Source organism: Chlorocebus sabaeus, chromosome 2 (assembly GCF_047675955.1).
Source record: "Chlorocebus sabaeus isolate Y175 chromosome 2, mChlSab1.0.hap1, whole genome shotgun sequence".
NCBI lineage: Eukaryota > Metazoa > Chordata > Mammalia > Primates > Cercopithecidae > Chlorocebus > Chlorocebus sabaeus.
Window position 1 is genome coordinate 22,060,801 of NC_132905.1, and position 24,762 is coordinate 22,085,562.

The 24,762-nt window shown below is 46.6% G+C and overlaps 1 protein-coding gene and 1 long non-coding RNA gene across 15 annotated transcripts in view; one reads left to right on the plus strand and one right to left on the minus strand.

Annotated features, from left to right (window-relative positions):
- The window catches only part of PTPRT (protein tyrosine phosphatase receptor type T), a 1,114,373-nt gene extending 1,089,954 nt beyond the window's left edge, over positions 1-24,419 (plus strand). For all 14 annotated transcript variants that reach the window (XM_008017080.3, XM_037983051.2, XM_037983053.2 and 11 more), the window contains 4 exons: positions 11,452-11,577; positions 12,453-12,616; positions 15,668-15,803; positions 16,752-24,419. In XM_008017080.3, the coding sequence (XP_008015271.3) occupies positions 11,452-11,577; positions 12,453-12,616; positions 15,668-15,803; positions 16,752-16,805 (480 nt within the window). In that variant the 3' untranslated portion in view covers positions 16,806-24,419. The remainder of the gene's footprint in view (positions 1-11,451; positions 11,578-12,452; positions 12,617-15,667; positions 15,804-16,751) is intronic.
- Positions 6,029-11,515, minus strand: LOC103245826 (uncharacterized). The gene is made up of 3 exons (XR_005235009.2): positions 11,407-11,515; positions 6,785-6,881; positions 6,029-6,614 (listed from the first exon to the last, which is right to left on the minus strand). It is a non-coding gene; the product is annotated as an uncharacterized lncRNA (long non-coding RNA).
- Positions 24,420-24,762: the final 343 nt, after the last annotated feature.

Genomic DNA, 24,762 nt, shown 5'->3' on the forward strand with positions numbered 1-24,762 from the left:
TTTGCTTTGTTAAGCAACAGAATCCTTTCTATGAATAAAAGCTTTCATGCAAGCCCAATGTATGAAACAGCAATGACCAAGAGCTGCTCATGATGAAGCAATAGGCAGAGGCTGGGGTTCCACCCACACTGCTCTCTCATTTTCTCCTGTGCCCCTGGAGGGGTCGGTCCTTTGTGGGACCGCTGGAGTTTGGAGTAGCACAGTTAGAAATACTTTCTATGCAGGAAGGTGAAACACTGGAGGGTCAACAGTGGTATAACATAGCCAGGGTTCCTGTTAGGAAGTTGGGTCTAGAGGCTGGGCATGGTGGCTCATGCCTGTAATCCCAGCACTATGGGAGGCCAAGGCAGGAGGACTGCTTGAGGCCAGGAGTTCATGCCCAGCCTGGGCAACACCATGAGACCCTGTCTATAAAAAAAAAAAAAAATTAGCCAGGCATGGTGCTGTGTGTCTATAGTCCCAGTTACTCAGGAGGCTGAGGCAGGAGGACTGCTTGGGCACTGCAAGGCTAAAGTGAGCTATGATCCCGCCACTGCATTCCAGCCTGGGCGACAGTGCAAGAACCCATCTCCCTTTTTTTTTGTCATCCTGACTGGAGTGCAGTGGTGCAATCTTGGCTCACTGCAACCTCCGCCCCCCCAGGTTTGAGCGATTCTCATGCCTCAGCCTCCCATGTAGCTGGGATTACAGGCGTGTGCCAACACGCCTGGCAAATTTTTGTATTTTTAGTAGAGACGGAGTTTCACCATATTGGCCAGGCTGGTCTCAAACTCTTGATCACAAGTGTTCCACCTACCTCGGCCTCCCAAAGTGCTGGGATTACAGGTGTGAGCCACCGCATCTGGCTGACCCCATCTCTTAAAAAATAAATTTAAAAAACGCAAAAAAAAAGGTAAGAATAAAAAGAAAGCCAGGTCTGGGGATCAGTGCAGGTAACAAGCCGGAGGAAAGATGTGCAAACCAGGAGGCCGGGGAGGAGAATGTTGCAAATATGCAGAAAATAAAGGTAGTTATCTGAACTGCAGAAGTGGCCAGGAGGTGAGAGGATTGGAATTGATCATGAAAACATTTCCAGACTTAAGTCCACAAGGTTTAGGGAGCAGGTGCAGGTGGGAGGTGAATGAGAAGGAAAGTTGCAGAAAATGGCAGGATGTTGAGTCTGGGCAATTAGGCATCCGGAGATATAACTGGTGAAAATATGAAAGGCAGGAAGGTGGGGGAAGGCAGTGAGAAGAGCAGATGAGCAGGGGATGAAATTGAGTGCACCTTGGGATGTGCCTGTGAGAGACGTTCCGGAGAGAGTCCATTGATTCACATTGATTCAGGCAACCCATATTTGTTGGGCATCTGCTATTTGCTGGAAGCTATTCTAGGTGCTTGGAATGCATCACTGAGCAACACAGACAAAGAGAGGCATAAAAAAAAATTCCCATCTCTCATGCAACTTCTATTCTAAAGGGGGAGACAGATAATAAGCAACACACACTCTCTAATGTGCTCAATTATAAGTTAGAAGGTGACACGAGTGTTTGGAAAAAGGTAAGAGGACAGGGTAGTAAAGATCAGAATGCTGGATCTGGGACATAGGATGTCACTGCAATAGGATTGTCAAGGTGGGCCCTATGGAGAAGAAAACATTTGAACACAGACCTGAAGGAGGTGAATGAGCCATGTGACTCTCAGGGGGCATCGCAGGCAGAGGGAACACCTGCACCCAGGCTGCAGGGTAGGCATGCACCTGGTGCCCTTGAGGAACAGCACAAAGGCCATGGGCAGAGCAGTGGCAGAGCAGCACAACTGTGGGGAAAGCAGTGGAAGGTGAGGTCAGAGGGCCATGGAAGACATAGAAGAACTTGGGCTTTCATTCTCAGAGAAACAGAGAGCCATGCACATGTTTGAAGCAGAGGAGCAACATAATTTGCCTTTTTTAATAAAAGCATCCCTCTGGCTGCTGTGTTGAGAATAGATTGTTGGTGCAAGGATGGGGAAGAGTGGTTTCTGAAATGGAAGCAGAGAGAACAGACAAGAGACTACTGTGATAATGCAGGTGGCAGGTGAGGTTGGTTGAACCGGAAGTTAGCAATGGAATGGATTCTGAAGGTAAAGCCAACAACACATCCAGATAGATTGACTATGGAATAAGAGAGAGAAAGAGGAATCAAGGACCAGGCGTGCCTGTAATCTTACTTAGCACTTATCACTTGAGACCAGGAGTTGAGGCCACAAGTAAAAGACCATCCTGGACAACACAGTAACACCCTGTCTCTACAAAATAATTTTTTTTTTTTTTGAGATGGAGTCTCACTCTGTTGCCCAGGCTGGAGTACAGTGGTGCGATCTCAACTCACTGCCACCTCCTGGGTTGAAGCGATTCTCCTGCCTCAGCCTCCCAAGTAGCTGGGATTACAGACGTGAGCCACCACAGCCAGATAATTTTTGTATTTTTAGTAGAGATGGGGTTTCACAATGTTGGCCAGACTGGTCTCAATCTCCTGACCTCAGGTGATCTGCTGATCTTGGCCTCCCAAAGTGCTGGGATTACAGGCATGAGCCACTGCGCCCAGCCCTACAAAATAATTTTAAATGAACTGGGCATGGTGCTCCATGCCTGTAATCCTAGCTACTTGGGAGGCTGAGGCAGGATTACTTGAGCCTAGGAGATCAAAGCTGCAGAGAGCTGTGATCACACCACTGCACTCTAGCCTAGGGTGACAGAGTAAGACCCTGTCCAAAAAAAAAAGGAGGAATGAAGGATAATTCCAAGGATTGGGGCCTGAGCAATAGAAGGTTAGAAACTGAGATGACTATAAAAAATGAATGAATTCTCATAAAACAGAGTTCTGGAACATTCCCTGCGGAGTTTTGGAGTCCAAAGGCATCACCACCCTATGCTTTTGGCTGAAGAAATAAAACAGTGAACTCAGCTCATGAGCCTAGGTGTGAAGTCTGGCCTGCAAAACACTGTTTGCTCTTCTCTTTTTCAACATCCCTTTCTGCAAAACCAGAGCTCAGGCACAGAGGATGACTTTCAAAGAACTTCACTTTGGGACATATAAAACCTTGAAACAAAGATCAAGGTCATTGGCTATAGCTCCCCCTTTCAGGGTGGGTCCTGGGTGAATGAAGAATCTTTCAGGCCCAGATGTTGGTACAGAGTTGAAAACTGATATTCTAAATGCAAAAACATCAGGCTCAGAAGTACCCTGAGGTTGGCTGCCATATGCAGCTGGCAAGCATTCCCTGAAACCGGCAGATGAATAGAGCACTTATTGATATAAATATCATCACCGCAGCAGCTGGGAGCCTTATGAAAATAAACAATGACACAGCATGAGCATCAGAAAAGCCGCCCTCGGCACCTGGAGGGGCGGTTCTTTGAAGTGGCGTCAGCATCTGTCTGCCTGCATGCTCATGCCAAGGCAGCCTCCAAGCTAGCCCAGCCTGGCAACATGGACAGGTCCGCCTTAGGACCTCAGCATTGCTAGGTCACTCCTGAGAGGACCGATGCCACCTCCTGTGGTTTGCCTGGGAACCATAAGGGCGTATTTTGGGGATTGGGCAGGGCTACCTGTAAGTTGCAGCAAAATAAGAAGACGGTGTGATCTCTCACAGGGCCTTTTTTTTTTTTTTTTTTTTTTTTTTTTCCCCGCACTGCTGGCCAAATCTGCCCCTGCTTAGAATCTTACACTACTTCACTCAATCAGTCCCAAATATTCTTTCATTCTCTGCAGTGGTTGCTGTTCAAAGGTAATTACGATCAATGAGGGCTCAAAATAAAGGCTTTCAAACTTTTGCATTCAACCTTACAGATTTTTCTAACTCTTTAGGACTCCAGATGTCTGTGGTCAGATTTGTGGGGTAAAATCCTAGAACCACGCCAGCCAGCAAAGCATGCTGTCACTTCTCAGACGCAGCAGAAAGAACATTTTCAACCACATCCAACAGCAATGACAAGATCTTTTCCATCTTTGTGGTCTTTATGGATAGGCCAGAGTCCATAGAGACCAGACATCAGAAAGAAGCCCTCCTTGCAGTCATGCCACACTCACCATACTGTTTAGAGAGCTCAGGAGATCCTCCATGCCAGCCACAGGGTAGGGCTGTATGGTGGCCAGAATCATGGCCCCACCAAAGATGTCCACATCCTAACCCCTGAGACCTGTGAATGTGCTATGGCACCTGGTGCATGGCGCATACAGGGATGTTTCTTTAAACAAATAAGAGCTCACAACTTATATAAAGGCTGAGTTGCTCAGTTCTGAGGCTCCCACTATGGAAAGTCAAGAGATCAGGGATGCAAAGCCTTTTGGAAAGGTGAGGGTGCCTGAGTGCAAGGATAACAGGGGCTGTGATGGATTCCCATGGAAGTGAGAGAGGCAAGCTCCTCATTCTCCCAGGAGAAAAGCAGGGTGCTATTTCAGAGATGTCTCTTGCTGCCATTGTGCCTCTAGGGCAAATAGCAACTCCTAATATCCCCATTTTCAGTCTGAGCTTGTGAAAACACAGCCTAACACACCAGCAAAATATGCAAAATACCCAACTTGCATCTCAGCCAGCCTCAGATCTGACTTTGCAAGGAGTTCTGTCTCTGTCTCTGTCCCCACCAGAATGGTAGGGGTAACAGTAAAATAACAAGTCTGGGGTCAAGAGACCTGAGTTCCAATTGCAGCCTTGGTACTTACTGTGTTGCCCTGAGCCAGGTCCTTTACTTTCTCCAAGTCTTAATGTTATCCTTGGTTAATTATAACCTAGATGTTAGCCAAGTTCACTCTGTCTTTGAAGATTTAAATAAAATTTGCTCTGTTCCCTACTCCCCATCCTGTGGGAAAACCCAAAGTCCATCCCCAATATTTCTGATAATTCTGAGGGGGTTGTATTCTCATGTTCACTTCCAAGTTTCAGCTGAGGCTTTAGTCGGGGCAATATGAGCTTCAGATCCCATCAATGCCCATGACTTAAAGTTGAACATCACACATCCTCGTTCTGAAGCCCCATCTTGCCTCCCCAACCCTCGCTAGCAGTAACACATCTTCCCCTGACCCTGTTGCCCAAACCATTTTCTTCCCTTGTTTACCTCCTCTCCCATCCCTCCCTCTCCCATCCTCTCCCCAAAAGCTGTTCCTTTCTTAAGCTGCAAAATCTAGCCATCTCCTTAGTACCTCTTTCTAAAACCTGCTCTGAGCCTTGCCTCCCATCCCCAAGACTCTACTGTAGGTATATTCCTAAACTCCAACCCTTCCTTCCCAGAAACAAATTCTGATGCAGCTGTTATAAGAGTAAGTTTCCACCCACTACATGGAGATTGCATTACGGAACTTCACGGGACTACTGGGAGGATACATTGAGGAGAGATGTGTGAATGTGCTTTGATCAATCGATCCCTCTCTCCCTCTCTCTGTTTCCCTGTCCCTGTCCCTGTCTTCTTTATGCCTTCACTCACAGTCTGACTTCCTTAACTGGACATAGTATCAAAGCCAATTTTATAATCACTGATGTTGAATTTTAAAACCAATTCAGGAAACTTACATTTCTCTCTTTAGAATACCAATTCAGGCCAGGCGCGGTGGCTCAGGCCTGTAATCCCAGCACTTTGGGAGACCGAGATGGGCGGATCACGAGGTCAGGAGATTGAGATCATCCTGGCTAACACGGTGAAACCCTGTCTCTACTAAAAAATACAAAAAACTAGCTGGGCGAGGTGGCGGGCGCCTGTAGTCCCAGCTACTCAGGAGGCTGAGGCAGGAGAATAGCATGAACCCGGGAGGCGGAGCTTGCAGTGAGCTGAGATCCAGCCACTGCACTCCAGCCTGGGTGACAGAGAGACTCTGTCTCAAAAAAAAAAAAAAAAAAAAAAAAAAAAAATCAATTCCTTTCACCTTTAGGTGACCTGGGATCGATTTCTTCACTCTGGGTCACAGGGGCCTTAATAATTAGAGTCCTTCATTTCTAACACTATGATATTACTTGGCCTTTCCATTTTATCAAAGTATTTTTAATTAAAGAAAGGCATAACTAAGGTGTACTGAAATATGCTCTAAAAATGTTTATTCCAAAAATAGACCCATATGCTAGTTTTCATTCAATTCATCAGAGCATGTTTATTCCAGTGACTAACCAGTTTTCTGATTCCCTCAGCAAGAAAAACATGTTTAACACATGAGGCTACCTCTGTATTTGTTATATATCACGTGTGAACTTACACCCCCCAAGGACATCTTTTCATGGTCCAAACAACTATGGAGAGCACTACGTGGAATAATGTATGGCAGCTGTTCCAGGGCTGTCCACACAGACTTCACAATTTTGCTTGGTTTAACTTGTTCTGACAAAAGACATCAAAAGTCCCCTCTGTTTTTTTTGGAAGAAGCATGATTATTTCTAACTCATTAACAACAAGTGGACTGACTTCCTCTCCCGCTGTGTGCATCGCCACTACCTGTATGTATCTGCAGTGGTAAAGCCCTCCCTTCACCTTTCACCCTCAGACCACTGCAAAAGAAAGGGTAGGAGAGAGTACTTACTAGGCAACAAGGTGGAAAAAGTCAGTTGGTCTAGACTCTTGGCTGAAGAATTTAAATCTATTCTTGGATCAGCCAACTTCACAAGTTTTCCATCTAAGGAAGAAAATGCCAAGGTTGCATTGAGTGTTAAGTGTGGCTTTCAGGTCAGCTAGGTTCTCATGATCTTAAAGAAGCAAGTAGGCTTCCTAGAATTCACATTTCCAGAGCCTTAAGAAACCATAAGCTTTCCCTCCCAAGGAGTTGTATAAATCGCAGATGCTTACGTGCTTATATGAAAAGTCTGGCTCCTCCACTCACATTTGTGATCTCTGTTCCATGTCTATGTGAGCCAGGGAGCCAAGCTCAGTTCCTTGCTGGTTTCTGCAAGAAATACATGCACAGTATGCATTTTACATGCTATTATGAATGTATGGAATATTCTGGAGGTTAGGAGCAGGGTTATGTGACACATTGAGTTGCCTTTTATACCTCATTGGTTCTACAATGATCCCAACCTTCCTCTTTTATCTTCTGGGTCATTCAGCTCATCAGAGCAACCTACAGATCTCTGTTTTTTGACATGTAGTATCGCATATCTAGGATGCTACTCATCTTCACAGCTACCCCAAGCTGGCTGATCCAGAATTTTCACAAGGGCAGTCCTTTGGGTATTTTCCTAAAGAGAAATTTTCATAAGAGCTACTAAGTGGAGAAAAAAATCTTCTATTTATCCATCTTGTTTTGAGGAACCCTCCCCCATACTGCCTAATAATCACAGCTTACATTTATTGAGTGCTTGCTAGATACAGATCTTTATGCTAAGTAGACATTAAAATTCACAGCCACTCATAACAAACTGGAAAAGCTAAGAGATGTAGCCAAGCCATTCAACTAGAAAGTGATAGAGCCAGGATTGGAATCCAGAAACCCCAATGCATTTTCCCACCTTTTGCTATACAACATAAGCAAACCAAAATGGTGGCATCCATTCAGGTGCAGCCACAGCACTTGAACACCAGGATAGTCTTGAGCTAAACCACAGAGGATGTTTCTTGTTGATGAGAATCATTTCTGAGCCCCAAAGGGTCAGTGGGAAGAGAAAACATGGCCTCCCTGCTTTCTTTCTCTTATTTCCCATGTCTAGAGTATATGCAATGTCCTGGGCTGCAGAGAGAGACCCTGATGATCCCTAGCAGCTCAAACACCACATACGCCAGCACATCACCCTTCTGAATGTCACCCATCCTGCTGCTGCTGTAGTCTCACAAATTAGGGCGCCCAAGTGAAAGGATGACTCTGATTAAGGATTGGAAAAGCCTGCAACCTTCCCCAGCCCTCTGGGCATTATGAGAGAGTGACCCAGAAAATCGAATGCAGAGAAGTGTCCCGAAATATAGGAGTTTTGTTTGAGGCATAGTAGAATCTATTAGCTTGAGAAATTGGTCTGGAAATCTTATTAAAAGAGACAAATCATTCCACATTCTCTCCAGACTGAAGATATTAGGGGTAATAGGCTTTCCCTGATTTGGATCCATGCACCTCATGTCAGGATCACAGCCAAACTCTGGGAACGCTAAATTCAGTGCAGGTGATAAAAGCAATTATTTTTTTAATGGGCAGTTCTGATTAATTCTGGTTTCTCTGACCAACGATAGACCTATTTGTACCAGTCTTTCATTACTGTGAAGGTTGCAAGGCGGAAGAGCCAATGGCAAAGAGAAATGAAGTTCAAATTGTGGATTTGTCATTATTGTACAGCTCGGCAGATGGTTGTCCAGCCATGGAGGCCTCTGTGACCAGTGCCCCGACCACACACACACACACACACACACACACACACACTCAGAGCTCCTTTCTCACTATGCTTGGTTAACCCCCAGTGGAGGTGCCAGGAAAGCAAGGCATCATTGCATTCTGAAGCTTAACCTTGCATACTTATGCTATTTATGAGGGGTGATAAGAAGAATCCTTCAAATTTATATGTGATCGTTATTACCATTATTATTTTTGTTGAGTACTGATGGGTTCAATAATGGTATGAATCACTGGAATTTAGTAAATGCTTATTCCATGCCTGGCACTGTGGTAAGGGCTTTATTTACATGAATTATGTCCTTTATCCTCAGAACAACCCTATAAAGCAAGGGTTGCCAAAGTTTTTCTGTAAAGAGCCAGATAGGAAATACTTCAGGATTTGCAGGCTATATGGTCTTTGTTACAACTACCCAACTCTGTGGGTGAAGCATGAAAGCAATTGTGGACAATACATAAATGAATAAGTGTAGCTGTGTTTCAGCAAAGTTTTATATGCAAAAATAGGCAGCTGGCTGGGTTGGTCTGTGGGCAATAGTATGCCAGCTGCTGCTGCTATAAGGTGAATGTTCCTAAGCTAGAACTTGGGGTATCCACAGCTAAGAAGGTGGGAAACATGAGTTTCCATCTCCTACATCCTTCCTGCTCACTGCTCTTCCCTTATAATTCTAGTTCTAGAGGAAGAAAAGAATGAAGATATTTTCACATGTGACTTCTCAGGGTGAGATGGCTGTTCTTCAGCCACAAAGTGGAGAGCAAGCACCCCTTTCAATGAAAACCCTGCATCTGTAGGGGGGTGGGTCACTTCTGTCAATCTAGCCCTCTATTTGCAAGCGTGGGGTAGCCTGAACCCAGGCCCCCCTGATGAGACTCAATTCCAAAGTGCCCTCAGAAGCCTTGGTGGGTCTGTCTTTGTGAATCTTGGCTATATCTTCAGGGCAACCCCCCCATGAAGGGTCTAACACATGGCCTCTTTCTTCATGTTGGCGTGGTCCTCAGTGAGCCAGTGAGCCTGCAGCCCCAATCTTGACTCTCCTCTGTACCCCAGCAATGGGACCTGTAGACCTAGGCAGGGTCCATCTCTGTGCCCCTTGGGAACCAGGAACTGGAGGGAGCATGCCTTGCTCCTCTCTTCAGCCACACACCCCACCCCCTACCACAACATTCTCTCCTCAACTAAAGTTATCTAGTGGCTCAACAGAGATGAAGATACAAGAAGCAAGGTATCCATCTCTTTTTTTTTTTTTTTTTTAAGATGGAGTCTTGCTCTGTTACCCAGGCTGGAGCGCAGTGGCATGATCTCAACCCACTGCAACCTCTGTCCCCTGGGTTCAAGTGATTCTCCTGCCTCAGCCTCATGAGTAGCTAGGATTACAGGTGCCTGACACCATGCCTGGCTTATTTTTGTATTTTTAGTAGAGACAGGATTTCACCATCTTGGCCAAGCTGGTCTTGAACTCCTGACCTCATGATCCACCCACCTCGGCCTCCCAAAATGCTGGGATTACAGGCGTGAGCCACCACACCTGGCCTCCATCTCTTCTTCTCGATGACCCCTGAAGTTTAAAGAATAATTTATGGCCAGGTGTGGTGGCTCACATCTGTAATCCCAGCACTTTGGGAGGCCGAGGTGGGCAGATCACGAGGTCAGGAGATCAAGACCATCCTGGCTAACACGGTGAAACTCTGTCTCTACTAAAAATACAAAAAAAAAAAAAAAAGCCAGTATGATCACATGTGCCTGTAGTCCCAACTACTTGGGAGGCTGAGGCAGGAGAATCGCTTGAACCCAGGAGGCAGAGGTTGCAGCGAGCCAAGATAACACCACTGCACTCCAGCCTGGGTAACAGAGTGAGACTCCATCTCAAAAAAAAAAAAGATCTTATACTAGGTTTTCTCAGTCTCTGCAGTATGGATATTTGGGGCCACATAACTCTCGGGGGGAGCTAATCTGTGCATTGCAGGATGTTTAGTAGCATCCTCTCCTCACTAAATGCCCATAGTAACCCCCAGGTGTGACAATCAAAATGTCTTCAGACATTGCCAGATGTCCCCTGGGAAACAAAACAGCCTCCAACTGAGAACCACTGTCTTAAACTGAAGGTCAATCATTGCCTTTTGCTCTCAGCTGTAGGTTCTAATTTCCAATTCCAGATAAAGAGAAAAAATCACAGGCAAGATCTGTTAGCACCATGTGACATTAACTTTTGGTGCAAAGTAAGCATAATTATCCCCAGTATACCTATGAGAAAACTGAGGCCTGGGCTGCACAGCTAGTAAGCACCACAGCCCAGATTTGGACCAAGGCTGCCTGAGGTCAAACCCCTATATTTTTTATACTACTTCTGATCTGATCATGAATGAACCCTATGAAGGTTTTCCTGGAATGAGGAGGAGTTTGCCATGATTTGCATGGTGAAAAGAAAACTAGATTGTACTTGCCCTTTCTTTAGCATGTTCTATCTAATCCTGACAGCAGGGCTTAGAGGTAGATATTATTCTCCCCATTTTACAGATGAGGAAACTCAGGTTCAGCAAACCGAACAAATGGTTTGAAATCAGCATAGCAAAGATTTGTAAGCCCAGTGTTTCTGTGCTCAAAGCCTTGATATTTCAACACCAGAAAAAGTGGGTGGCTGCTCCCTAAAGGGGAAACTGAGTCTAATTTCCTACGTAATACTCCACCTTTCTGGTCAATGTGTCCTGCCAGCCATAAGAAAAACTTGGTGATGGCTGGGCGCAGTGGCTCACACCTATAATCCTAGCACTCTGGGAGGCTCAGACGGGTGGATCACTCGAGGTCAGGAGTTCAAGACTAGCCTGGCCAACATGGCGAAACCCCATCTTTACTAAAAATAGCCAGGCATGGTGGCAGGCACCTATAATCCCAGCTACTGAGGAGGCTGAGGCAGGAGAATCACTTGAACCTGGGAGGCAGAAGTTGCAATGAGCCGAGATTGTGCCACTGCATTCCAGGTTGGGCAACAAGAAAACAAGAGTGATACTCCGTCTCAAAAAAAAAAAAAAAAAAAAAAGAAAGAAAAGAAAAGAAAAGAAAGAAAAGCTTGTTGATACATGAGACTTTGATACCCACCCTCTTGCCTTTGACCTCTTTCTGTGACCTCTTTCCTTATCCCAGTTCTGTATGCAGTACTGGCCTGAGAAGACCTCCGGGTGCTACGGGCCCATCCAGGTGGAGTTCGTCTCCGCAGACATCGACGAGGACATCATCCACAGAATATTCCGCATCTGTAACATGGCCCGGGTAAGTACACGGCCACCATTGCTTGCTGAGCCCCTCCTCCCCAAGACAGATGGAGGCTGCTGAGAGAGGATCCCGCTGAGCCAGCCAAGAGTCTGTGTTGTGCTCTCCTGATAATTTCTTCCTTGAGGAAGTGATGCCTGTGCTGATTCCGGCTCCAGACTCAGCAATGACTTCAACACATAGAGATGCAACGAGCGACATCCAACTTGCCATCTGCCTGTTTCCTGACACACTTGCTGCCGTGTAGACAAAACTTCTTAGACATTAGATCTTCCCCACTGTGTCTCTGTACTGGCATGAGTTGATACAGCCTTTGATTGGATCCCATAAGCTTTGGGCCAGGCACTGCCAACACCTAGATGAAAAGTGATTACTTACTTCCATGAGGATATTCACTGGCTAAGCAGAGTAGTGGGTGGGAGGGGCAGATTAGCAATCTATGAAATGGTTGCTAACACAGTTTTGGTCACTACTTGGGGCCCAGGATGAAAGGAGCTCAGCACCTCCCCTGCCCCTCAGCTCAGAGTTCATTGTCTGTTGAGAAAGTGAGACATATTCTGGCACATGAGCCTCAGGGAGAAAGAACTCCACCCAACAGTCAGGGAAGGCTTTCCTAAAGAAAGGGACATTTAAATTGGGTTTTGAAGGCTGAGTAGGAGCTTTTTAGGTACAAAAGGGGGTCAGGGCAGTCACGGCAAGAGAGTCTGTGTGCACGAAGGAATAGAAGTAGTCACGGGGACTCTCCCCATGAGGACATGGCTTAGATCCCGCTTGGTCTGTCTTCCACTATGATGCTGCAGTCCCCAGGGTATCTGCAAGGTGCGTGTCCCCAGGCATCCCCACCAGAACAGCCCTAACAGCCTCTCTGTTCTCAGCCACAGGACGGTTATCGTATAGTCCAGCACCTCCAGTACATTGGCTGGCCTGCCTACCGGGACACGCCCCCCTCCAAGCGCTCTCTGCTCAAAGTGGTCCGACGACTGGAGAAGTGGCAGGAGCAGTATGACGGGAGGGAGGGACGCACTGTGGTCCACTGCCTGTGAGTACTAGGGAGGTGTCACCAGGGCAATAGGATGGTGGGTGATAAAGCATCCTTGCAGATGCTGCTGGCCACATACACCAGTCCTAGGCAGGCCTGGCTGTACCACAACTCAACATCCCTCAAAGGCTAGTGGCAGTGCACTCAAAGGAATTATGATCCTTTAATGGAACAGGGCTGCCAGTTTGTTGTCCTGAACTAATATATGGCATATGATTGATGCAAAACCTGCTGGTCTTTCCACAAACATGAGAGGAGGTGGCAGACCATGTTCCAACGCTTGCAATAATAAGGTGAGCCCCATTTTCCAATAAGAGGCATGATATGCCCTGATAGTCACAAGAAAACCCAGGACAAAGTGGGTTCCACTGACCAGAACCTCCTTTGTTATTTCCCGAGGAAGAAGAAGAAGGAGAGAAAAGGGAAGGTGTTGATTATGAGAGCTTAATAATCCAGACATTTTAAATGAATCATCTCTATCCATTTGTGAAGTAGATAATTATCATTTTGTAGTGAGAAAACTGAGGTGCAGGCAGGGTAAGGTCATCAGGAATCAAGGCGGGGCTATGGCTTGCATTCCCTGGCCTCTAAGCTAATGCGCCATTGATTAACCCACACTGTCTCTGAGTAAACCAAAGGACTTGTCTACTATGCCTACTTCTCTACGATGGGTTTAGAGGGATCACAGGACAAAAAGAGCATGAGGGAAAGGCACTGCCCTGAGGGACTGATAGACAGATGTGAAGGACTCTGGGAACACTATTGCACAGGGGCACAATGAGCTCCAGACCAGCTGTGTTTATACCCCCATTGCTGGGGTGAACTGCAGACTTTACTTCCTGTCTTTGAATGGACATTGTCTAGTCTAATGAATTCTGATGTCATTACGCGGGGTGGAGGTCAGGACCTCGAGAGGACAGTGGCTGACAAAGGGTCCAATGTCAAGAAAATCACTGAATTTTATAAGCCTCAGTTTCCTCATCTGTTCAATGGGTATGTGGAATTAGACAATCTTCAGACCCTATAGTGCTTTGGCATGAGTAAACACACTTTATCTGCCAACATGACCAAGAATGTCATGGTAGCAAATATGCAAATGTTGTCAATGTAATTACTTAAAAGAGCAAGTGTCACAGAACCTATCATAGGAGTACAGAGTGACCACATAGGGTTCTACGAAGTCTCACACCCAAAACAAATCTGCAGCCATAACAGCTATGTGTGAAATATTTTATTCACAGTCACTCACTTTGCTTCTTAGAACTTCAACGATTTGAGGAAAAGTCATTGAGAAGGCCTCTCTCTTTAAAAATGTTATGTTAAAGGAAATTTGAACCAAGGTCTTCTCTTTCTCAGAACAAATATTTCTGGAGCTAGTGGAGGCACTGATAATATCTGACTGACCTCAGAATTGAGGTCAATCTTTTCAAAACCAGTTAATTATTCTCCCTCTCAAACAGGTGGTGCATGCACATGTTAGGAAAGTCAGAGAGCTTAAAGGAGGTTAAACATACAGACACATAGAGATGCACACACAGAGCTTCAGGGCCACCACCTGCAGCAGATATTCCTTTCCAGAGGAAGCAAATCTCAGGCTAGAGTTCAGGAAGATGCTACATGGTATCCCAAGTCAGGTTGATGGGTGACATCAGCCAAGCCCAGGTGGCTCTGCCCACATCCCAGAAACTAGCAGCTGGTTTCCTGCCAGCTAATCCCTGCTGCCTCCAGATGCCCAGATGCCTTCCACACATTCAGGTGACCTTATCTTAGCACCCATCTTTCAGGGTCTCAGACCACCAGGCCCCAAGACCCTGTGCCTACTCACCTCTTCCCTTTGGACACTGTTATTCTTGCTTCAGAAATGAAAGAACCTTCTTTCACAGGAGACCTTACTCTCTCTCTCTCTCTCTCTCATGTTTGTTTTTTAGCCTGTTTTTGTTTTGTTTTTGTTTTCGTTTGCAGTAGTGTCTTTTTATCTATGTCCTTTCCAGCCAAGGTGGCCAGTAGTTTGAACCAAAGGAAGGTACAGGGACAATCTTCTACCAACAGGGACCTTGGTTTCCTCAAGAGTCACAGACACCATAACAGACCCTGAAATGCAGGCACCAGTCAGTGAATGGAAAGCAACTCTCTGTACTTGAAACATCTGGTCACTGCGTATCCTATAGATAAAACATCTGGGAGATTGACTGAGTGCCTTAGTTTCCGTCCAGATGTTCTTTAGACACAGACCATTACATGAAATCATTAGTTGCTCTTGGCAACACGCCCAGGAGTTCTGAATCAGGCATATTCCTACAGGGACTCTCTGTAAAGAGTCTGAAGGGTGCTTTCATGAAGATGACTTATGGAATTTCAGAAAGGAATAACAGACATAGCTCTGCCACCAACCTTCTATCCCTAGACTCAAGATCAGTAGCATCTTGCTTAAACCAAGGTGTATAGTAGACACCTGTCATTTTAAGATAAAGCCTATCAGGCCCAGTTCCTCCCTCCAAGTTCCTACCTCCAAGCTTGGGCTGGCTGACCCTAGGCTAACAGAGTATTGCTGTCCTTAGTGGAGGATGGGAAGAACTAGTAGGAAAATCACTTGGAAATTTTCATTGTTTTTATTGGATGTTTAAGTGGACCCACAGCATCCTTTTGGACATGGATGCAAGCATCAGCAAGGATGTAGGTGTCACATGTACAAAGACACAGTACTGTCCTGCCCTTGGCGTTTGGGTGAGTGTGCCCCGAGTGACTGTAACATGCTCATAGAACCAAGAAACGTCAAGCTAATTGAACTCCCAAAGGTCATCTAGTCCAACCCCTTCATTATATGAGTGAGGAACTTGGGGCCCAGACAGAGGAAGTGACTTGCCCAAGGTCAAAGGAAGTTAATGGCACAGAGTCAAACCATAACTCATGGCTCAGGCTAAAGCCTGTACCATTGCCTTGCCTTGTATCTGCCCAGGCAGCTGATCCCTATTCCTACGGATGTAGCTTTAGAATCATCAGGTGCCTGGAAGTGACCTAGGAACATGGCTCACCTCTTTGCTCTGTGTTTAGAAACGGGGGAGGCCGTAGTGGAACCTTCTGTGCCATCTGCAGTGTGTGTGAGATGATCCAGCAGCAAAACATCATTGACGTGTTCCACATCGTGAAAACATTGCGTAACAACAAATCCAACATGGTGGAGACCCTGGTGAGTATCCCAAGGACTGTTCTCCAACAGCCAGGGGCTGACTAGTTCCCTTGACCTGGAGAAAATGACATCAAATAGTAAAATCACTCAACAGCTGGCTGCTGATTATATGCCTGCAGTCTGTGCCCTTGATATGCACCATTATCTGCCCTGTGTCTTCCCCTTCCAACCTCCCCAACTTTTCTTTCTTGCAGGAAAATCCAATTATTAATCCTGGTACACCTACTTTGCTTTACTTTCTGCCCATTCCTTAAGACAGTGTCGTTAATTCAGGCTTAAAGGAAAGGATTCTGGATTAGTAGAATGTGAAGTATGCTTTCACTTCTGTCCAATTATATTCCTATTAATTTATGCTAATTTTTACAATGGAGAGCATTTGCAGTAGAGAGCACTGTGGAGGAAAGTGCAGCAAAGAGGGTGTGCGGGCCGAGCCCCAGATGGTAAGACGCGGTACCATGCTGGGCCACTGCACCATGCATGAGGAGCTTTAATATGTCTTTAAACCTACTCCAAGTGTGGTCTTGGTCAAAATGAGGCCCTGTTAGCACGTGGGTCACAGACCAGCAGCAGCAGCATTACCTGGGAGCTTGTTAGAAATGCAGAATCTTGCGCCCCACTCCAGATTTACTGAATCAGAATGTGCATTTTAAAAAGATTTCTGGCTGCCTTGTATGCACATTACAGTTTGAGAAGCACTGTTGTACAAAACAGTAAAAAAGAAAGGGAATGATGCCAGCTGGGCATTCGAGGAAGCCTGGGTAGAAGCAGCCATCAAGTGGAATTTTGAAGGATGTCCAGATAGGGGTAATTTTGAGTTGACATAATGTGGATGTAGATAAAGTTTTCTCCAAAATCTGTATCTCTAAACTAAATGCATTTTCCCTTTCCTTTTTCATCTCTCTTGTCTCCTCTTCTCCCTCTCTGCCTCTCCTCCTCTCCGCCTCTCAGGAACAGTATAAATTTGTATACGAGGTGGCACTGGAATACTTAAGCTCCTTTTAGTTCAATGGGATGGGGAACCTGCCAGAGTCCAGAGGCTGCTGTGACCAAGCCCCCTTTTGTGTGAATGGCAGTAACTGGGCTCAGGGGCTCCGAGGTGGTGGCACCCTGCCTGACTCCAAGGAGATGACTGGTGGCCCTGTGTTCCACGGAGGGCTCTGCACCTTCTGAGGGGTCTCCTGTTGCGGTGGGAGATGCTGCTCCAAAAGGCCCAGGCTTCCTTTTCAACCTAACCAGCCACAGCCACGGGCCCAAGCAGAAGTGCACCCACAAGCAAGGCCTTGGATTTCTGGCTCCCAGACCTCCTGCTTTTGTTCTGAGTTTGTGGATCTCGTGGCAAGCCGACTGTGCAGGTGCTGGGGAATGGGAAGCTCCCCTGCCTTCCTTCTCCTTGGGAGTGGAGGAGATGTGTGTTCTGCTCCTCCATGTCATGGAAAAGATTGGGGCTCTTGGGGGTCACTGCTCTGCTGCCCCCTACAACCTCCTTCAGGGGCCTCTGGCACCAGACATTTGCAGTCTGAACCAGTGTGACCTTACGATGTTCCCTAGGTCACGAGAGAGGCCCCCATCCTCATACCTAACCTGCATGGGGCTTGGCCCACAACCATTCTGTACCCCTTCCCCAGCCCGGGCCTTGACTGTCCAGCATTCACTGGCCGGCCAGCTGTGTCCACAGCACTCTTTGATAAAGGTGTTCTTTGCTTTTTTGTGTGGTCAGTGGGAGAGGGTGGAACTTCAGGGAACTTCTCTGCTCCTCCTTGTCTTTGTAAAAAGGGACCACCTCCCTGGGGCAGGGCTCAGGCTGACCTGTAGGATGTAACCCGTGTGTCTCTTTGGTGGTAGCTTTCTTTGGAAGAGACAAACCAGATCTGATTATTTTCCAAAGTGTATGCGAAAAGAAACTTTCTTTTGAGGGGTGTAAAATCTTAGTCTCTTGTGTCAAAAAGAAAGGGGCGGGGGAGTTTGAGTGTGTACCTCTAAGACAAATCTCTCGGGCCTTTTATTTTTTCCTGGCAATGTCCTTAAAAGCTCCCACCCTGGGACAGCATGCCACTGAGCAAGGGAGAGATGGGCGAGCCTGAAGATGGTCCCTTTGGTTTCTGGGGCAGATAGAGCACCAGCTTTGGGCATAATTTGGATCTCCAAATTTGAACTCCTTCCTAAAGAAACCCAGCAGCCACCTTGAAAAAGGCCATTGTGGAGCCCATTATACTTTGATTTAAAATAGGTCAAGAGAATCAGGCCTGGAGATCTAGGGTCTTGTCCAAAGTGTGAGTCAGTGAGAGGGAACCAACATTTGCTAAGTCTCTACTGTATGCCAGGGATCATGCTTGGCACTTTCCACAGGACATTCCACTCGGTCCTTATGAACCCCCAGGAGAGAGCTACTGGCTTGTTACCATCCCCATTTGATCATCTCCTCCAATGAGGAAACCCAGGCACCTTCCTCAGTGTTGAAATCCTGGGTTCCAAAGGGGCAGGTAATGGGAGTGAGACTTCTCTGTGCTGTTTTTCTCATGTTCTCTAAGTCAAGCAATTATTTTATGGAGGGAAAATAAGGCCAGAAACTTCTGAGCAGAGAACTCCTCTACAAATGGAAATTTAGTACTTTCTTCCTGATGCCAGTTCTTCTGGGAAGCCCAGAATTTCATATATATTTTAGTAACACATTCCCAGCTCCCCAGGAAAGCCAGTCTCATCTAATTTCTTAGTCAGTAAAAACAACTCCCTGTTCCCTCAGGCTATGAAGGGACCAGCCAGGGACACTCTCGACCTTGATCTCTAGCCAGTGCTTAGGCCCAGTATCTGACAGCCTCAGGTGGGCTGGGACTGAGGAAGCTCCATCTTGAAGGCTGGTCTAGCCCCAGACAGGGCATGAGGGGCAGAGAACCCAAGAAGGCACAGCTTTGGCCCTCAGGAGCCCACTGTATGCTGGGGAAATTGAACCACAGTGCAGTAGTGTGGAGTGGATGAGTGTTCCATGAGCCTAGGAGCAAGAAAGTCTCTTTGGCCTAGGGCTTCCTGGAGAAGGGGACATCCATTCCTGCTGGGTCTTAACAGGTAGAAAAAGGAAAAAAGGAAACTCAGGCAAAGGGATCCATATGTGCAATGGCAAAGAAATGTGAAAAGGCATCGGGAGGAGCAGCCCGGGGGAGGCCAGCCCAGTGCGAGCACAGCACAACAGGCTGAGCAGCAGGGATGAGCCAGGGTCCAGGAGAGAGAGGCCCATCGCGAGTGCAGACTTTGTCCTATTGGCAACAAGGAGTCCACGGAGCTTTAGAGAGATGTACTCAGCTTCGTGTTGGCAAAGACTCCCTCTGACCAATGGGGCTGCCTCTTTTACTTTCATCAGACACTGTGAAAACATTCCCTTAAGTGTGTACTTTTTAATATCACATCTCTTTGTCTGTCTGCTCACTGTTTTGTTGCTGGAACTAAATATACAGTGGATCATGAGACTTGGATTCTATGAGAAACCCAGGGTCTCTGCTTTACCACAGAGCAGGGTCACCAACCCAGATCTCCAGGCCCATGAGGATGGAACATGAAAGGAGCCCACAAAAGTGGCTTCCATTGGCATGGGCTCTGGAGCTGTCTAGAAGTCCAGGGACACCAGACTTGATCAAGGAAGGGCTGTCACTTTAGAGGTTCAAAAGGAAGAGCCTCAAAGCAAAGGCAAGCAAAGGAACCCCATGATGAACTTGCTCTTTTCCTTTGATGAGCCTCTCCCCAGGTGTATTTCAGCAGACCCCGGGGACCCACCCACACTGGGCCTGCTGGCCTCCCTTGGCTCCAGCCCACTGCCCCAGCTGGCCTTCCCCAGCCTGCAAGGAGGCTGGAGCATGGCAAATCCACCTGCTGTAGGCTATTATCTCAGATCTTGGTACATCCAGACAGCATGAGGGTGGAGGAAGAGCTATTTAACACAAATCCTAACATTTTTTTTCTGCTCAGGAAAGGGTGTAATAGCTGGCAGATAAACATGACAGCAGTTTCTATCATTTTAAATGGTAGGAATTTAAAGTGTGACTTCAAGAAGAAAAAAACTTAAAAAAAAAATATATATATATATATATATATATGTATCAGGCCATGGTGGGGTAACCCAGCAAGGACCAGTGATGAGTCCCCCAGCTCATCCCCTTGTTTTCCCAAAACCCAACCATTCTCCAAAGAAAGCAGGGCAGTGAATAGGTCTTAAGCCAGTGCACACAGGAAGAAATTGAGGCTCACAGATGGGGATGACTTCCTAAGATCCCATGGGACAAGGATGTGGCAAGGCTTGGATGAGATGGGGCACCAGTGCCCAGGAATTTGAACATTTTCCTTTACCCAGGACATCTCTGGAGTCAACACCACCTCCCCCAGGGGATCTCCCCACCCCACCCCATTTACAGGGTGAGCTCAGCCTGTCGTGAGCAGAGGAAAATATTATTAGTGCTCTCTGAGTCTTTACAACAGGAGCTCTTACCTCATAGATGTGAACCCTGTTTGGAGAAGATACAAGAAAGTAATGAGAAGCCCAGGAACTTTCTCCACTTGTGTGTGTTTATGGCCTAGATAGCTATAGGATGTATCTTAGCTGCACTCCAACATTGCATCCTTTCTGGGGTGAAGAATCTGGGCCAACCAGGGGCCCTTGGGTCTCTAGAAGGCCACAGTAGGCCTTTATGGGAATGGAAAGGGACAGCTTGCTTTTAGTGCTGGCCCTCTCTGTGGGTGTGGCCTGCAAAGGAACCAACAGACCCTATGCTGGGGACTGTAATGTGTGAGCTCATTAAATTCTTCCAACATTCTAAAGGAGGGTTTGTGATTGTCACCATTTTACTGATGAGGAAAGTAAGGCTCCTAGGGGAGAAATCACTTGCCCACAGTTCCATAGCTAGTGAGTGAAATAACCAGGATTTAAACTGGTTTTTTCTCACTACAGAGACTATTTTTCCACCATTGTATCTCACATTTTTCCCAGGAGGTTATCCATAACAGAAGAGACTAGAGTGGAACAGCTATCTCAGTGGATACAGCTCAAAGCAAACAACAGTAAGCTTAAAATTCCTTCATAGTCTCATGTTTTACTTTAACAATTCATGCAAAATTTGCATTCCACTTTCTGATTTAGCCTGGTTGGTTTTAATATGACTGTATGAATATTTCAAAAAAAAATGTGCTCTGTTCCTCATGTTGTTCTGTTCTGTTCACCTCACTATGACGGACCCTGGGTCAGCTGGTCTTGAGCTTGACCCTAGAATTGACTCTAGGAGCAGTGACCCTGCTGCCTCCCAGAGCCAATTATAGGCAAGATCAAGACCAACTGACCTTCTCCTAGGCAGCTCCTTTGGTGTGCAGATGCTCTGACCTCACTGTTCATGAGTGGACCTCAACTAAGGTATCTTCCAGTTGGGTGCTGGAAGGAACCCATTGACTCACACTACAATGATGAGGATTTGCTCATCTGGCGTGGAGAAGGATGAGCCCACAAAACCCTAAAAGGAAAGGGGAGGCTGGACACAGCTGTACTCAGCAGATTCCTGAATACTAGGCTGGAAAGTGGTGCCTGTTGTCCAAGTGGAGTCACATGGTTGCTAATGTGGGCAAGTCTGAGGACACACTTCATGAGCAGCTGGGGTCTGGAAGGCTCCTCACTTTACCCTGGCCACACATACTTACTGGTTGCCTACAGCACATAGCACCTTGGAGGGAGCACTATTAGGAAACCGAGATTACTGTGGCACAATTAATTCCTGGGTAAGGCATGGGGTTGTGGTAGACAGAGCTCAGTCTTTAGTTTGAATCCCAACCCTGCCATTTCTTGACCATAGAGTGTTGGGCCAACCAATTAATGTAAAAACATACATGAAAAGAGGACCCTCATCAACATTAGAAGGGGTAGATTCGGAGCACTTTAGGCAGGAAAACAGGAAGGCAAGGCCAGGAAACTGGAACCCAATGAATACTTAGAACCAAGGATGCAGATGACTTATTTAGCAAAGTGGTCACTTCTGTGACATAGCTGGACAAAGGATAGGTAACAGCTTGCCAGAGCCAGTTGGAGCAAGGGCAAATCTCAGTGTCTGGGGCAAAAAATGATGAATTTCCCTCTGACCCATAAGGTTTATTCATCTTCCACTCCCCATTGCCACACTAGCTCTTGCTGTATGTCCTCAACAGGATCTACATTCCCTCGGCGCTGGTGGGAACCCCTTAGAGTACATAGAGGTGTCAGTCCAGTAAGACTGCTCTACACAACAGAAGTGAGGCCCAGAGAATAGCAGTCAGGCCCTTATCCTGTTACCTCTGCAGGAGTGACTACCCTACCCAGATCCAGAGACACTGAAGGAAATGATAATTCCCTGGTACCTCATTGCCTCAGGACAGAATGAAGAAAGCCACCCTTCCTTAGGCTGCAGCTGGCCACTGCTGGGCTGGGTAAGCAGGTTATCAGCACCGAGCTAAATCAGGAGTAACACTATGGAAGACATGGGTGAGCCCAAGAGGAAGCATCAACAGGATGCTGGTCCTAAGTCATGTCAACAAGTTGTGCTGGGCCAGGATCCCCAGGGAAAAAAAATGGTCAACTCAACTGGAGGGTAGAAGAAAAAAACATAAACATGGATAGTCATGTCATTTCAAATCCCTGACTTGCCTTCCCCATTACTTAACAGTGTGAGCTCCTTCTCACTCTATGACCAGCTTTGAATCACAGCCAAGTAAAACAAGGAAATAGGAAAAGTAAATCCAACTAGAAGAGACAAGCTGATAATCAGATTTGTTCACTCCTCCCATGCAAGGGCTCCTTGTTGGAGGTTTTCCATGTATACATGTTTAGAAGTGATAGAATGCAAGACCTTGGCTTCCTCTTGCAGGGATCTGCCTTTGAGGTCATAGACTGTCTGAACAACAGGGAGAGAGGTTAGTGGTGGAGCGTGGGGGGAGCTGTTCTAGCTCCAGTTTCTTCTGACACATTTTTCAGGATCATGGATCTGATCCTTAGAAGCACAGGAAAGACATCTAAGCCATATTTGTGCACATGAGCAGACTCTTCTAGATTTTTAGTAACCAGGGATGGGCTTTTGCATGGCACTGACTATACAGTTGTCTTGTAGAGATCAAGCCAGTGTTTTGCATCCCACCTCCAGAAAAGATGGGGAAAAGTCATCAAAGGGGCTACATTCACCAACTGAAATCCACCCATGAATGTTAGGTCTCTAAAAGGAGGCATCAGTACTCACAATGGTAGCCTCCAAAGCTAGCATCCCACCTATCTAAGAGCTCAGTGGTGGTCCACTGGGGCAGATACAAGGGAAGTAAAAGGGCTCAGGATGAAAGAGAATCTATTGGGAAGAGTTTTAGGGGCTGGATCGTTATGGGGCTTCCTTCTGTATCTGAGAACTGCTCTGGGTGGTGGGATGTGGACTCTGATCCTTGATTGGAATGTTCAGAGAATGAGTGTCTGGTGGCCTTGAAGTGTTGGACAGAAAAGTATCAGTATAAAAGCCTGGAGCTCAGGGTAATTAATGTAGTTCATGGTTTCTTAGTGAGCAGGACTCTTGGATGTAGAGGAGAAAGGGTCATAGGAAGTAACCCGCCAAAATTACAAAGTTGAGTCTCTGTACAATTACTTCAGTGCCTTTGGGCTTATGAATACAAATCAGTGGACCTTCTCTATGATGGTCCAACAAACTCTCAGTGCCCACACTGTCCCTGTATCTCCCATGGAAGATGAATAATGTCAGGTGTTCTTTGGGTCAAAGCCCCCAGGGCAGTCTGGAGGCTCAGAGGGCAGAGTGGTGTCATTCCATGTAAAATCAGGCTTCTGAGGGGTCAGGCAGAATATGGTGTCCATATACTCCACAGGTCTGCTGATTCTTGGATGAAGTCAAGCACAGTTTGCTAGACCCAGGTCACTCCTCTGAGTATAACTAGGACCCATAAGTGAAACTTAATAGCTGTAAGGAAGACCTGCTGTCTGCCAGAGAGAATAAGCTGCCCATCTCGGCAGCTGTCTAATAAATGCCAGGTGTCTCTTTAAAGGGAAGAGGAGCATTGCTGAAATGGATTTCAGGTCACTTCCATTCTAGATGGGTGAGATCTTGTGGAGCTGGGATCACATTTGAACTCATTCATACCTGTAGAGCACAAATCCAAGTAGAGTGTGTTTGGTCTGTACAGGTTGAAGCCCCCTGCTCCCCCGTCCAAGTCTCCTCACTGAGCAGGCCAACATGCTGTTGTGGCTGCATATACTGGGCTGATCCATTCTGGTTATCACCAAACAGCAAACCATAGGGAACAGCCGCTTTGCCATAGACCCAATACCCACGTAGATCTCTGATGAGAGCAGCCATAACTCAGACCCACTGACCAACAGGGCCATGAGTGACAGCCAGAACCAGTGAAGGTCCAAGCAGGACACAGACCAGGGCTTTGCTTGCCATATACATTATCTCCAGAGGTTATTTCTACCCCACTCCCTATTCAAGGCCTGTTGGAGCAGATTGCAAAAGCAAAAGCACAGTAACTCAATTTACACATGATTACAATCATTTCCAGTGCACACATTTCATCACCAGGTGGATCCTGAGCTAGCCCATGTAAATCCAGGTTAACCCACATTGGTAATCAGACTCAAAAGCACTTTTCACCCTACATTCTACAAGCCAATCAAAGACAAAGAGTTGTGGCCTCTACCATTGCCTTGGCTTCTGAACACCCTCACAGGCTATCCCAAGGTTCCCGCTCAACTCCAGGGAGGCTGGCATCTTCACATCCACTGGGCATATGATATTGCATGAGACCAAAGTCTCCACATTGTTTGCAGCCTCCTCCATGAATCCCAATGGCCTGCACTTGTACAGTTTGGGTGTTTGATAGATAAAGCACGTATGAGAAGAGAAAACAAAATAAATCAACTTTTTAAAAAAGCCAGCACTGTGCTGTCAATGTTTTGTTTTTTTTTTTTCAA